The 12,871-nt window shown below is 35.4% G+C and overlaps 1 protein-coding gene across 8 annotated transcripts in view; it reads right to left on the bottom strand.

Annotated features, from left to right (window-relative positions):
- Positions 1-12,871, bottom strand: part of Rc3h1 (ring finger and CCCH-type domains 1) — a 72,175-nt gene continuing 59,304 nt past the window's right edge. For 5 of the 8 annotated variants that reach the window (XM_063239999.1, XM_063240004.1, XM_063240005.1 and 2 more), the window contains 6 exons: positions 12,379-12,592; positions 11,921-12,080; positions 11,534-11,666; positions 9,402-9,572; positions 8,629-8,744; positions 1-7,513 (listed from right to left, as the gene is read on the bottom strand). In XM_063239999.1, coding sequence (XP_063096069.1) covers positions 7,363-7,513; positions 8,629-8,744; positions 9,402-9,572; positions 11,534-11,666; positions 11,921-12,080; positions 12,379-12,592 — 945 coding nt within the window. In that variant the 3' untranslated portion in view covers positions 1-7,362. The remainder of the gene's footprint in view (positions 7,514-8,628; positions 8,745-9,401; positions 9,573-11,533; positions 11,667-11,920; positions 12,081-12,378; positions 12,593-12,871) is intronic. The other 3 variants (XM_063240001.1, XM_063240002.1, XM_063240003.1) reach the window with 3 other exon arrangements.

Raw genomic sequence — 12,871 nt, 5'->3', positions numbered from 1 at the left:
TTTTTCCTCATTAATTTATCATTTAATATAAATGCTCACAGAAAGCAGATAAAGACCTTATAGATACTTTCATGTATTTACAATCCAAAAGGTGAACCATTTCTTCTACTTGTTAAAGTAAATCCTTTTATCTGCAACTCAGAGGAGCCTTAAACACTAATTAGGAGCAACAAGAGGCTGAGTCAGATTCCAAGGTAATAAAGAAAGAAATAGCGTTTTAACAAAATGTGGCATTTCTGGTATAAAGAACATGCATACAGGTGATACAAAACTCAAAGATGGCCCTAATCCTTTCAAAAATCTCCAATAGATGAAACAAAACTACTCAGACCCAGAATTCTGCTGCCCTAAACACACCTTTTTTTTGGGGTGGGGGTCTTTTTGAGACAGTCTTGCTATGTAGTTCAGGCTGATCTTGAGTTCACTCTGTAGCCCAGGCTGGTTTTCAACATGGAGATCCTCCTGCCTCAGCCTCCCAAATGCGGGGATTACAGGTGTGCACTACTATTCCTGGCTTCTAAACACACTCTTATTACTATTTTTTTTCCAGAACATTTGTTTTGAAGGCTGGTTAAAAACTGGAAATCCTAAACATTTAAAAAGAGGAAAAAAAGGTTCCTTTTTAAAGGGTTCCTCCCCCTTCAAAAGAACTTTCAGAAGATATCTTCAAGTAAGATTTCAGAACTTCCCAGATGCTTAGAAATTATTCAGTGTGAAATTCCAAACCACTATTTGTCTTCATTAAAAAAAAGAAAAAAAAAAAAAAGAAACAGAAACAAACAAACATCTGGAAAAAGTAAAATTTCACAAAGCTCAATATTTTAAAAATGAGTTGTCACTTTTAAGGCTCATTTTTTTTCCTTCCCTGAAGAGGTAAGTAGAGACAGGTAAGAAAAGAACAAGGGGTTGAGGCAATAGGAAAAATAAAAACAGGCATGCAAGAAAACTTTTAAATATGGTGTGGTGCTGATTTAGAAGAACAAGAGATAGAATTCTCACTATTCAAAACTGTATTTCCCTAAATCATGTAAAACTGACTCAAATCTCATGGGCTCCTTTATTAACCTAGGTTATTTTTTTCTGTTAAGTATACCTCTGCAGGGCACAATCACATACAATCAATACGATTGGTAAATTTCACAAGCTCTATCCCAAGCAAATCAATGTTAAAAAGTTATTTTTTAAAAAAAAGTAAAAATAAAATCCACCCAAAAAGGTGATAATGACTGCAGAAATGTCTCAGGGAGACTGGTATGACCCTAAAGACCAATTGACCATCGTCAGGGAAAAGGGTAGCAGGAGACTCAGAGGGAAGAGACCACACACCCAGAGAGGAATCTCACAACTGGAAAATGCTTAAGTGGATCAAAGGTTTTATTCATGACCTTAATTCACTTTTGCCATTGCTCCTGTTTCAAAAAATCACAGATTTATCATAAAGATAATGAGGCCCTTTTCACAATGTATAAAAGGCAAAAAAAAAAAAAAAAAAAAAAAAAAATCAAGTTCCTTTCATTCCCAGAAGCTGGGAAAAAGATAAAGGGTGGAAAAGGGTGAATGAAAACAGGTATCTGGAAAAAAAAGATCGCTCTGAAGATATCTCTTAAACAGAGAATGTCACAAAGAGAAGCAAAAGCTTTAAATGTCTTCAAGTCAGAAGAATATTTTATGAGATGTTTCAGATATAAGAATGGCAACCAGTCAATGAAGAGATTATATTAACAAATGGTGACTTAAAAATCAGGCATAAAACAACGCAGAAAAACCTCCTCTCCTAACCCAACCAGTTATTTACCAACGTATATTCCATCCTTTTCTTGACCTTGTTATACTCTCACTGGGGTGGGGAACCACCTGACAGTTTCCAGTTCTAAGATGACTCTGAGTATACAACTTAAAGTGGATGCCAAAGACTTGTGAGCTCTGTTGAAGCAGCAGCAGCAGCAGCACCACAAACCAAGCAGAAAAACCATCCAGAAATAGGGTGACCTTCATATAAGAAAATAAGTCACCTTATCTAGTATATGCCTTAGGACAATAAATTCCACAGAATTTTATTTTTTTAAATGCACATTTTCAGATGTAATAGTGTTTTGAGGTTAAGTTCTCTAGCCTTATTTTCTTTAAAAATAAAGGTTATCTTAAGGATATTTTGTTCAGGGACAAAGTTTAGGGGAAATTCAGTGTTTGGTTGAAAATCCAGAGGCTATGAAATCAAAGATGCCAGTGATGAGCTAGGTGCCTTTATCACAACAGGGTTCCAAAGAGCTTCTGTAACCACTTTGTTCAGTGCAGTATTGAAAACCCACCTACTGGAAACACATTTATTTACATCTCACCTATTCCTGATATTAGGGGTTCCTTATTCTTTTTTAAAATAATCTAGTATTACTTGTCAACTAGAATGTTATTTATGAAAATATCTTTAGCAACTAGAAATAAAATCTTAAAATTCCAATACTGTTATTCATTAAAATTAATAGTAAATGCCCTTTGACAAAAAAGTTTTCTTTTTGACATGGCTCGGAAAAGGTGAACTGAGCAATTAAAAAAATATTAACTGCAATTCTCTTACAATACTTGTTTGTTCAGTGCCTAAGACTGAGTAAAATCTGTTTTTAGTTTAGCAGCTCTAATTTTTATTATCTAAGAAAGCGATCAATTTTCAACACTGTAACCATGTATTACCAATTAAAATTTCAACGTAGTTGGGCTGTTTCAGGTACAAAATGTAAATAAACACTGCAGTTAATTTCTAGACAGATTATTATTTTTAACCTAGAAAATAACTAGGCTGTTTCTTTTCATGAAATAATAATCAGTACAGGTGGTTTTTACAGATAGATTTGGTGCAGGGAGTGGGGCAGGGATGGGTACCAGGAACCAAATTCAGGACCTCTTACTCTCCAAGGAGGCACTATACCACTGAGCTAAATCCCTGGCCCCACAGAGATTTTATATATCGAACTTTTACTCACATAAACAAAAAGTAGAAAATAATGAGACTCCTACCCATCACCACTGTGTATATAAGTAATAGTAACTGAATCTTTTTTAGTGCAAAGAATCTAGTTTCTTTGACTCTCAAAATAAACTGACTACAGCTTACTATTTCTCCCTGGCCAATGCTCACTTAAGATTATCATCTCATCACCTAATCATAATCATAGTACATCATCCTTTAGGCACAAGTGAAAAAACGTAAAATACAAAAGATGCAATCACGACAATATAACCTCAAACCAAAAAAAAAAAAAAAAAGAAGTGGGGGGAATTACTTACAATGTTATAAAAGATGACATTTACTCTTTAAGAAACACAAATGAATTTTCATTACTTTTTCATTTTATAAGGCCAACTATATAACAGTTAACGTTAGACAAATCTAAATACAATGAACTCACAGACACTGAAAAGTTTTACAATCAAAATGGCTACTTCCCCCCAAACCAAAACAGAGTAAAGCACAAGTCTTTGGCTCTCCTTTTAGAGAAAACAGCAGGTTACCATTCTTAACCAGACCTTTTTGCCTACCAGTAGGGCAAATACCACATTTGTGCATCACTGAGTAATAAACACCATTAGAAAAGGCAACTTCATAGAAGTTATTGGCTAAGCGAATTCATTTGAATGCTCTGTTTTGAGGCAGCAAACTGTCAATTGTTACAGATTGGGAAGGGCGGTGGGTAAGTCAAAGGGAAACTGTGGAATGGAAAAAGATCAGGAACAAAAGCTATTTAAGAGAAAACTAAGAAATTAAAGTTTGAGCTCCAACTGAAGACCCATGGAAAGTCTGAAGGAGTTGTATACTTGAAGTAACAAATGAGAATATTACCAGTTTTCTGACTGTAGGCAAAATAATAAACATATGACAAGAATGGGAAAAGGGAAGGGAAGTAAAATGGGAGAAAGAAATCACTGACATCAATGTTGTACCAAACGAAGTTTTTTCATATTTTGAGTAGTTGAATGTTTGTAGTTGACATTAGTAATAGTGCTTATCATGAGTCATACTACTAAAAACCTATGTTGTAACTAATTAGAAAAGTAATAAACAATAGGTCTTTGGTCACTTTAGGCTCTTTATATTATCCATTGCAGGGTAGTTATTACACTTATCTTACAACAGTATCTACAAATTAATCAAGAGAACAAGTTTCCTTTCAGGAAACAGTGTGGATGTCTTATTAACTCAAGTTTGTCTACCCTTGTCTAAAGACCTTTTCAAAACAGAGTAAGCCAGAGTACTTCCTATGATAAAACCCCTACCTCTGTTAGCTAAATATGCCTACTCCTCCTACCTTAATTCTTTCAGAAGTATTCATGTTCATCTGAGATGTCTAAGTCTTGCTTTTGAATTCGGGAAAAGCAAACAGTCTTATTAAAAGATACTAATATTTAAATAAGAAAGAATAAAAATTGTACTATCTAATTGGTTTCATGTCAATGTTTTAAAGGCACTAATGAAATTAAAAAGCTGAAAGAAAAATCAATGCTTTGTTAATTTGCATTTTAAAAGCAGGTAGAGTCAAGTAATTATGCCTCAACAGGTCATTAATAATTACTGGCTCCTTATAGCAGAGTACAATATCATAAAAGCAAAAGGAAAAACTCAAAACCAAACAAACTAAATTCCAAAGTTTGGGGTTTTATTGAATTCATATACCTGTTGGTGGGTACTAAGAAAGCTGTAAGAATTTTCATTAGGTATTAGGCAGAATGACCAATCTAAAATAGCTGAATTAGGCACAATGGGAGTACACCACTTTTTCTATCCAGGCAGATTGCATTTACAGTACAGGGTCTTTGAGGAATATTGGGAGGAATACTGGTAGAGTTCAAACTAAAATTTAAAAACTATTTTGCCCCCAAATGAAAATACTAGCATATTTGCAGGAATAAGAACAAAAACAATAGAATTTGAATGACTAGGAATCCCAAATTAATACATACTCAAAATGCAACATTTTTTCTGATTCTCAATCAACCCAAAACCCATATTGTTTCCCAATGTTGAAATCACTCACTCTAATTTCTAAAGCAAACCAACTGCTTATAAAACCTAGAAATTATCTGCTATATCCAAAAAAGAAATAAGATCTGCACAAATCTGCCTATTGAAGGTAATAAGACAATAATTTAGTCTTTTATTGTTACACGGGGAAATGAAAACTTTTAAGACTATCAGACAGAATGGAAGTTTCTTTCCTTCTCCCAATAAAGTATTAAGAGGGTTTACAGGGGGTGGGGGTGGGGGGAGGCCAAAAAAGTGAATGTATGAATGTGAGAAAGAAAGGAAAATGTATGTTTCTACTGAAAAAAATGCCTCACCTTCATTCAGTGCTTCTACCTCCCAATCGGTCATTTTTATCGCTACAGCTGCGCTCATGCGAAGAAATCCGTAAAACATACCCAATATATATACAGATATAGCTATGTATATATGTATATATAATATATATATAAATTTTTATTTAAATAAAAAAGAAAGCTCGAATCCCAAGCCAATATGTGTATATCAAATCCTTGACCAGCCAGGTCTGTAGGGCATAATCAAATTCAATGTGAAATAGTATATAAACATGGTGCCTTGACTGGGCAAATTAAATAATTGCTACTCAAAAGAGTGTTCTGTTTGGACTCTCCTACTGGTAGGCAATGGCAGGACTGTATTACCCTTCCCACCCACCCCCATTTGTTGCAGTTAATATGATGGACACAGAGCTTAGACAGAGGTTGCTATGACCTCAGCAGGAGTTAAGGGGTAGGAATATAAGAAACAAGAAAAATATAAACTTTTGCTTTACCCAACCAAAGCAATGCAGTAACTTATTACATAACCAGTGCTTTCTGATTTAAAAGTATAACCCAGAAAGGGAACTGAAAATATAAGGCAAATATAGGGATGGAGAGAGAGAGAGTGACTATACAAAAAAATCCCTGGTAAATGTTTTCTAGGGATTAAGTATAGACTCGTGGCATCAGAATATGTGCAGCATAACAATAAAAACAAAAACCTTCCTTACTCTTTTCAACGTTCTTGTGAAGAAACTTTTACTTTTCTAGACACTAGGGATTGAACCTAAGAGTTTCATACCAAGCTACATCTTCCAGTCCCCTTCTTAGTTTTTATTTTGGGACAAGGTCTAAGTCACTCAGGTTGGGCTCCAACTTGCAATTTTTCTGCCTCAGCCACTCGCAGTGCTGAGATCAAAGCGGGTGCAACCACCCCAATCTTTGAAGCAGCTTTTCTTAATGAGAAAGCCAACTCTATGAAGGCTGACTGCAAGGTATTTACTACCTAGTTATGCTAGTAATTCTGATAAACTATCCTTAAGACTCAGTTTGTATTTGCCAAATCTCTTTGAAAGCTAGGGACTCCAGTATACAGGAATTTTATTTTGTGCTTTTAGGTTTTGAACGTAAAAACAAAAATACCCACTGAAATAATATCCCTATCTATTCATTTTATGTTCAAATCAAGGGTTAGTTTTTAAAAAATGGTTGAGTATCCTATGATTTCAGCAAGTTAGAAAGCACAACTCTGAATTTCCAAATATAACCGTGAGTTCAACAGGCAATACACCAGCGGCAGATTTTCAATGCTAGCAAGTTCCAGTTCACTCCTAAAATAACCTTTCTTTTATCTAATCAAACAATGTAAACAATGGATCAACTTTTTGATTACATTAAGAAAATGCAGAGGATCTTTAACATGCAAATGAGGAACTCAAAGTTTCAATGTTTTAAGGAAAACAATGTATTCCTAAAGCCAGTGGTCCATAAAGGAAAGAATTACATAGAACAGCTCTGAGAAAATTTAGTTTGCTGCACATTTTCTAATAACTTGGTCTATCACTGTCTCTAAGCACCACAGAAGTCTCAGAAATGCCAGGGCTTTTGTTTTCTGGTTTAGTCTATGTGATGGCTAAAGTTGGGAAGGACTGGAGGTAAGGAATTATACACTGGGTATGTAATAATACCAAAGTACAAGAAAAACCTACTTCATTAAGATCATACAATTAATCAAACAGAGTGTATATATAATATTTTTTTTAAAGCCCTGGATCCAAGGCGTCCAAAGTTATTAAAATAAAGTTCATTCACAGAACAAAAACAAATTTAATCTGAATTGCTTGCAGATACTGCTAATTTTCCTTTTCTTTAAATTAAAAAAATGCATTAATGTGAACTATGTGCAGGGTTTGTTTTTAGTAGTGGTGTTTGTGCACATTGCCTTCGGTGCTTTTTCTTGATTTTTTTGACCGCTCTTCAAGAAAAAATTTAGAAGTCATCTGTTCTTTCACCTGTGCCCCACAAATTGATTAGGAGCAGAAGATCAAAGCAGAAACTCCTCCTATTTTAGGGAGTGGAACTGGGAGTGACTCCTGATCTCTGGGAGTCACTGTTATCCCCTCCTCCTTTAGGTTCCTCTGACAGGTTCAGAGAGCTGGTCTTGTTTGACAGGAGACTGATATCCTCTTGTGTCAAGGTTGATCCATTCGGTACATCACTGTTAACATAAAAAATAAAAAAAAGTCAAAATTTTTGGCCAAATGTCCCCACATTTAAAAAAAAAAAAAAAAAAAAAAAAAAACATGGGAAAGATATTAATGATTATTCTATGGGTATGAGAGATTTTTTTGTATGTGTATCTTTCTGAGATAAGGTCTTGCTTATGCAGTTCAGACTAGCTTTGAGTTCAACTTTGTAGCCCAGGATGGTCTCGAACTCTCAACGATCCTCCCAAGTGCCAAAGGAAACTTTTAAATTTGTCTATTTCTAATATTTCCAATTTCCTCCAACTTATTTTTAATCAAATATACAAAACAGAAGGAGGTACTAAGGATGTAGCTCAGTGGTGCAGCCAAGTTATGTATGAGAGACCTGGGTTCAATCTCATCATGAAAAAATAAACGTAGAGGTCAGGGTGTTTTTCTGATTTTTCTCTTTTTTTAGATTTTAGTATTGCTTTTACACAGAGCATATATTGCTTCTGTAATTTTTTTTAGACAGGATCTTGCTAGTTTAGGCTGGCCTTGAACTCACTATGTAGCCCAAGCTAGCCTCCAACTTGTGGCAATCCTTCTCCTTCAGCCTCATAAATGCCGGAATTGCAGACACATGCCACTATGCCTGGCTACTTTTATAACTTAAAAATAAGGCTAATTTAAAATAAATTTAAAAGCAAAAAATATAACAAAATTTTGTTAGAAATTAACAAATAATTCAAACTCAGGACTGTTTTGAGATAATACTTTATTTTTGGAGTAAGGTGTACACACTCAGATCAAACTCAAGAGTGTCACACACACCAGTCCATGGTAATTTTTACTTAAGACAGGGTTTTGGCAAGTTGGTATGGCCTCCCAGGCTGGCCTTGAACTTGCATTCCTCTTGCTTCAACCTCCCAAATAGCTTGGGATTACAAGCATGAACCATCACATCAGCAAGATCTATTTTTTTGTTTTTCAGTTTATTTGCACATGTGTATAATAAACCACACTCACATTCCTTGTGTGGAGCTGGTACATAACACATCCCAAGTTCTTTGTTTCAACCCTTGTTTCTTCCCTCCCCTTCCCCTCTGAAAATGATATTTCCTATTTTGTTTTCTTCTTTGTTTACCTGAACGTCAATGTAAGGTCCTCAGCTGGAACCTTACTTTGTGTTTCTGGTTGTCCATTTTCTGGTTGCTTACTTGTATTCAATTTGCCTTTCACGTCCAGAGAACACTGGTTCTCCTTTGAAAATAGAAGGAAATAAAGTCAGTTATCGTCTATTAAATGGTGCTAATAGGATGACCAAATAATTAAACATAAATACCTTGATCCAGAAATCATATTCAGTTTTATAACAAAACTAAAGAAACAGGCAGACTAGAAGAGACATACACCAAAAAAAATGAGTATAACCTACCTGGCTCACTATCTAAACTGGACAATACAGAGAGAGGGCCTCAAACTAGTATAGAAGAAAAATGTGCAGTGTATGAAATTCACAAAAATAGGCCATCAATAATTTAAAGACTATGAAAACTAGAAATGTTATTTGGTAAATTAATCATTAGGAACAGAAATTTAAAAATTCCCAACCAACTACCTTGTTTTCCTTAAAAGCTAACAAAGAATTCTACAACAGAAACACATTCAAACCAAACAGGAATGAAAGGGATGATATAACAGAGAGGGAGCTCATCTTCATGAGGATTTTTTTTGAGACAAGGTCTCGCTATGTAGTACAGGCTAGCCTTGACCCTACCATGCCTGGCAAGCACTATTTTAAATCTTCATCACTCATCAGAGAGCCTGGACTGAGCTCCGGATTATTCTAGAATTTTACAACAGTGATACAATCTCAGTTTTCATTTCATCTTCCCTTTTCCCCACCATGACACTTACCATACTTAGTTCCCGGGTTCTCTTCCCGATTTCTCTTTCTACCTGGTGCAGTTCCAAACTCAGCTGCTCACTGGAGATCATTGCAGGCCATTTTGGAGGTGGTAGAGGTGGCTGTGGCGGGCCTGCCAGGGTGTTTGGCTCCCTCTGCAACACCAGCCTGTTACTAACAGCCTAGTACATAAAGCCAAGCATATATACAACTCAACACATCACACCACGCAGAAAATAACCAGGCCCATTTCAGACTATAGCTACTTTCGCTTATCACACAGTATTCACAATAAAAATAACACAATTACAAGACAGTTTCTGAGAATCATTTGAATAAAAAAGGACAAAATATACAGGATTTAAATTTGATGAATAATTATGTCATCTTAGTTATAACAGTATTATTTTTCTTATTTGTAAGATAAGCCACCTATTCATGGGTACTTTCTTTTTTTTTTTAATTTTCTCTGAACTAAATCCTATAATTTATTTTAATAAAACTTCAATAATGGCAAGGATTTTTAATATACAGTATGTGGCAAATTTCCAAATTATATATATATATATCTTTTTTTTGGGGGGGGTGGTACCAGTAATTGAATTGAGGACCTTACACTTACTTGCCAGGCACATGTTATGCTGCTGGGCTGTACCCTTGGCCCATGATATTTTTTTATTTGTAGTGTCAATACACACCAAGTGATTTTTATTTATTTTATTTATTTTGGGGTTACTGGGGATAGAACTCACAACTTCATGTGTATCAGGCAGGCATTGGAGCTGCTGAACTAAACCCCTGGCTCCTAGTACTCTATCAAACAGAAAATTAATTTCAAAACTTCAACTAAAATAAAGCTGGATGTAGTGGCACATGCCTGTAATCCTAGCACTCAGGAACTAGGCAGGAGGATTCTTGCCAGTTTGAGGCCAGCCCATAGCACACAGTGAATTCAAGGCCAGCCTGAGTATGTTCTAAGACCTCATCTCAAAAAAACAAAATAAAAACCAGCTAATTTCAAGTAAGATAAAAAGCCTCAATTTCCAGCACTCGAGAGGCTGAGGCAGGAGAACTATTGCAAGTTCAAGACCAGCCTGAACTGCATAGTGGGACCCTGTCTCAAAAAGACAAAAAAAAAAAAAAAAAAAAAGCCTTAATTTGAAGATAAGGAGTAACGTACCTTATAGAAATGCAAATCTAAATATTTAAAAAATTAAGTAAAGACCAACATAAGCAAATATAACACTGGTTTTTTGTTATGAGATAGACATACATTGCTCTGTAGAATGCACCTAGTCTTGAACTGACTAAATAGCCCAGGCTGGCTTCAAACTCACAGCAATTCTCCTGCCTCAGCTTCCTCTGTGCACCACAACACACAGCTCAGTATTCTGATAAAAACAAAACAAAACAAAAAAACAAAAAACCCCCAAATCCCCCAAAACCCAACTTTGTATCCTTCAATCAAAAAGGAGGACAATAGCACCAAACATACTAGTTAGGGACACCGTGTCAAATAAGATATGCGACATTAACTTGTAAACTGTTAAAAATAATATAAATGAAAGGTATTATTATTAATGTTGTAAAAGGGTTTTATTTTTAAAGTTCATGATCAGTCCTTTTTTATTCTGAATTTTACTAAGTCCCTCAATTCCCCCACGCTAGGCTTGAATTTGCAATCCGCTTGGCTGAGCTTTCCAGAGTGCTGGGATTACAGGTGTGTGCCACTGTGCCTGGCTAAGCCAAAATTCCAAGTGTCAACAAGGAAACAAAAATCAATCCTGCAAAAGTTAAAATCATTGGTAGACAAAGACTATGTATCTTAATCTTAAACATATCAGGAATTTAAAATAAACTTCTAATGGGAATCTGTTTTCTACACTTAGGTGTATTAATTGTTTTCCATTATCATTCCAGAACTGAACCTTGTACTGAATTATCTGAAGAACGGACATGAATGTCTATTTTAACTCTTAATTTCGTTTTTCTTTTTTTGGTGACAGGGTCTCATTATGTAGTTCAGGCTGGCCTTGAACTTGCAGTGATCCTCTGGCTCAGCTTCCAGATTCTAGAATTGCTTTTGTTTAAAATCTCTGAGAACCCTTAAAAAATTGGAATGAAGTATCTTATCTGCTAGTACCTCCAATCCACGTAGCTGGGTCTGCTGGCTAATCTGATGGTTCAGTTGTTGTAATTCGAGTCTTAGCTGTTCTCTCTCTGCAGATGGAAGGGGCTTTCCATGAGTGGCCACTTCTGCCATGGATATTCTCTCCCTTTCATGAGAAAGACAGCATGAAACAAATTTAGAAGTTCTATTTTTATTTATTTATTTTGTCTTTTTCCTTTTTTTTATGGGTACTGGGGATTGAACTCACGACTGCCCGCTTACAAGGCAGGCGCTTATGCCGCTGAGCTAAATCCCCAGCCCCTAGAAGTTCTATTTTATAGAAATGTTATTCATTAGAGAAACAAGATTAGAAAAGTTGAATAATCTTAAAGATCTGTACAAATAAAGAATGACTCGCACCTCTCACTGAAGTGTCCCTGAGAAGGTATGCTTTGATGGGGTGAATATGGAGAGCCTCCCCAGCCACCATGGGCCCCGTATGGACTATAATCTGTAAGAGAATGAGTTACTGTGGTATGATGCAATTCAGGTTTGATTCTTCTTCTAAGGTACTCATCATCTGAAAGACATAGGCATATTGTATACACAGCTGTTCAGAAAAATATCTTCCAAAATAGTAGTGTGGATATTTATTCCCTGACGAATGTTCACCTTTCATATTTTTTTATAATGAGAATACATTATTTTAATAAATTAATAAGGCTATTTAAAGAAAAAAGAATAGGGAATCTTAATATATTGACATTTAATTTTAGTTTACCCCCTTAAATTACCTTTCTTACATGGATAATTCTACAGGGAAAATTACTGCCTTGAATATTACGAATATGAACCCTCATCCATCCTCTGAGTCTTACCTGAAATATTAATAGATTTTGTGGGAGCTCCCTGAGGTGCCATAGCCTGCATTGGGCCAGCACCCTGATATATCGTTTTGGATGTTCGAGAGATGGCTCCAAACCGAGATACTGTTGGTCGGTCTCCAAATGGAATAAGGTCATCATCACTAGTTTCTACTGCTCTTCTTTGAAGATCCACTCTCTGGTCTCGCATTCCTTTAGTATCCACATTCTGATAAAAAAAAGCATAGTAAGACATCTATCCCACACTTGGGTCTAGAACACAGTTTCTTCTAGCTTTGTAATAATTAATTAGCAGTATAATGTTCATACTAGCAAGACTCAACATATTAGTTACCTTTGTCATATAAAACATTTTAAAACCACCGGTGCTCATAGTAAAAAACATTTTATGGCTGAAATCTACTTATCTATCTATCTATATATATATATGTTTATCTCTACGTATATTTTACACACACATATACTGTCATACAGATCAAGGTAATAT

The sequence above is a fragment of the Cavia porcellus genome, unplaced genomic scaffold (assembly GCF_034190915.1).
Source record: "Cavia porcellus strain 051 isolate PalLab524CR breed Dunkin Hartley unplaced genomic scaffold, mCavPor4.1 scaffold_29, whole genome shotgun sequence".
In the NCBI taxonomy this organism is placed as follows: Eukaryota; Metazoa; Chordata; class Mammalia; order Rodentia; family Caviidae; genus Cavia; species Cavia porcellus.
Note: the sequence above shows the minus strand (reverse complement) of the source record. Positions and strands in the feature narration are given on the sequence as shown.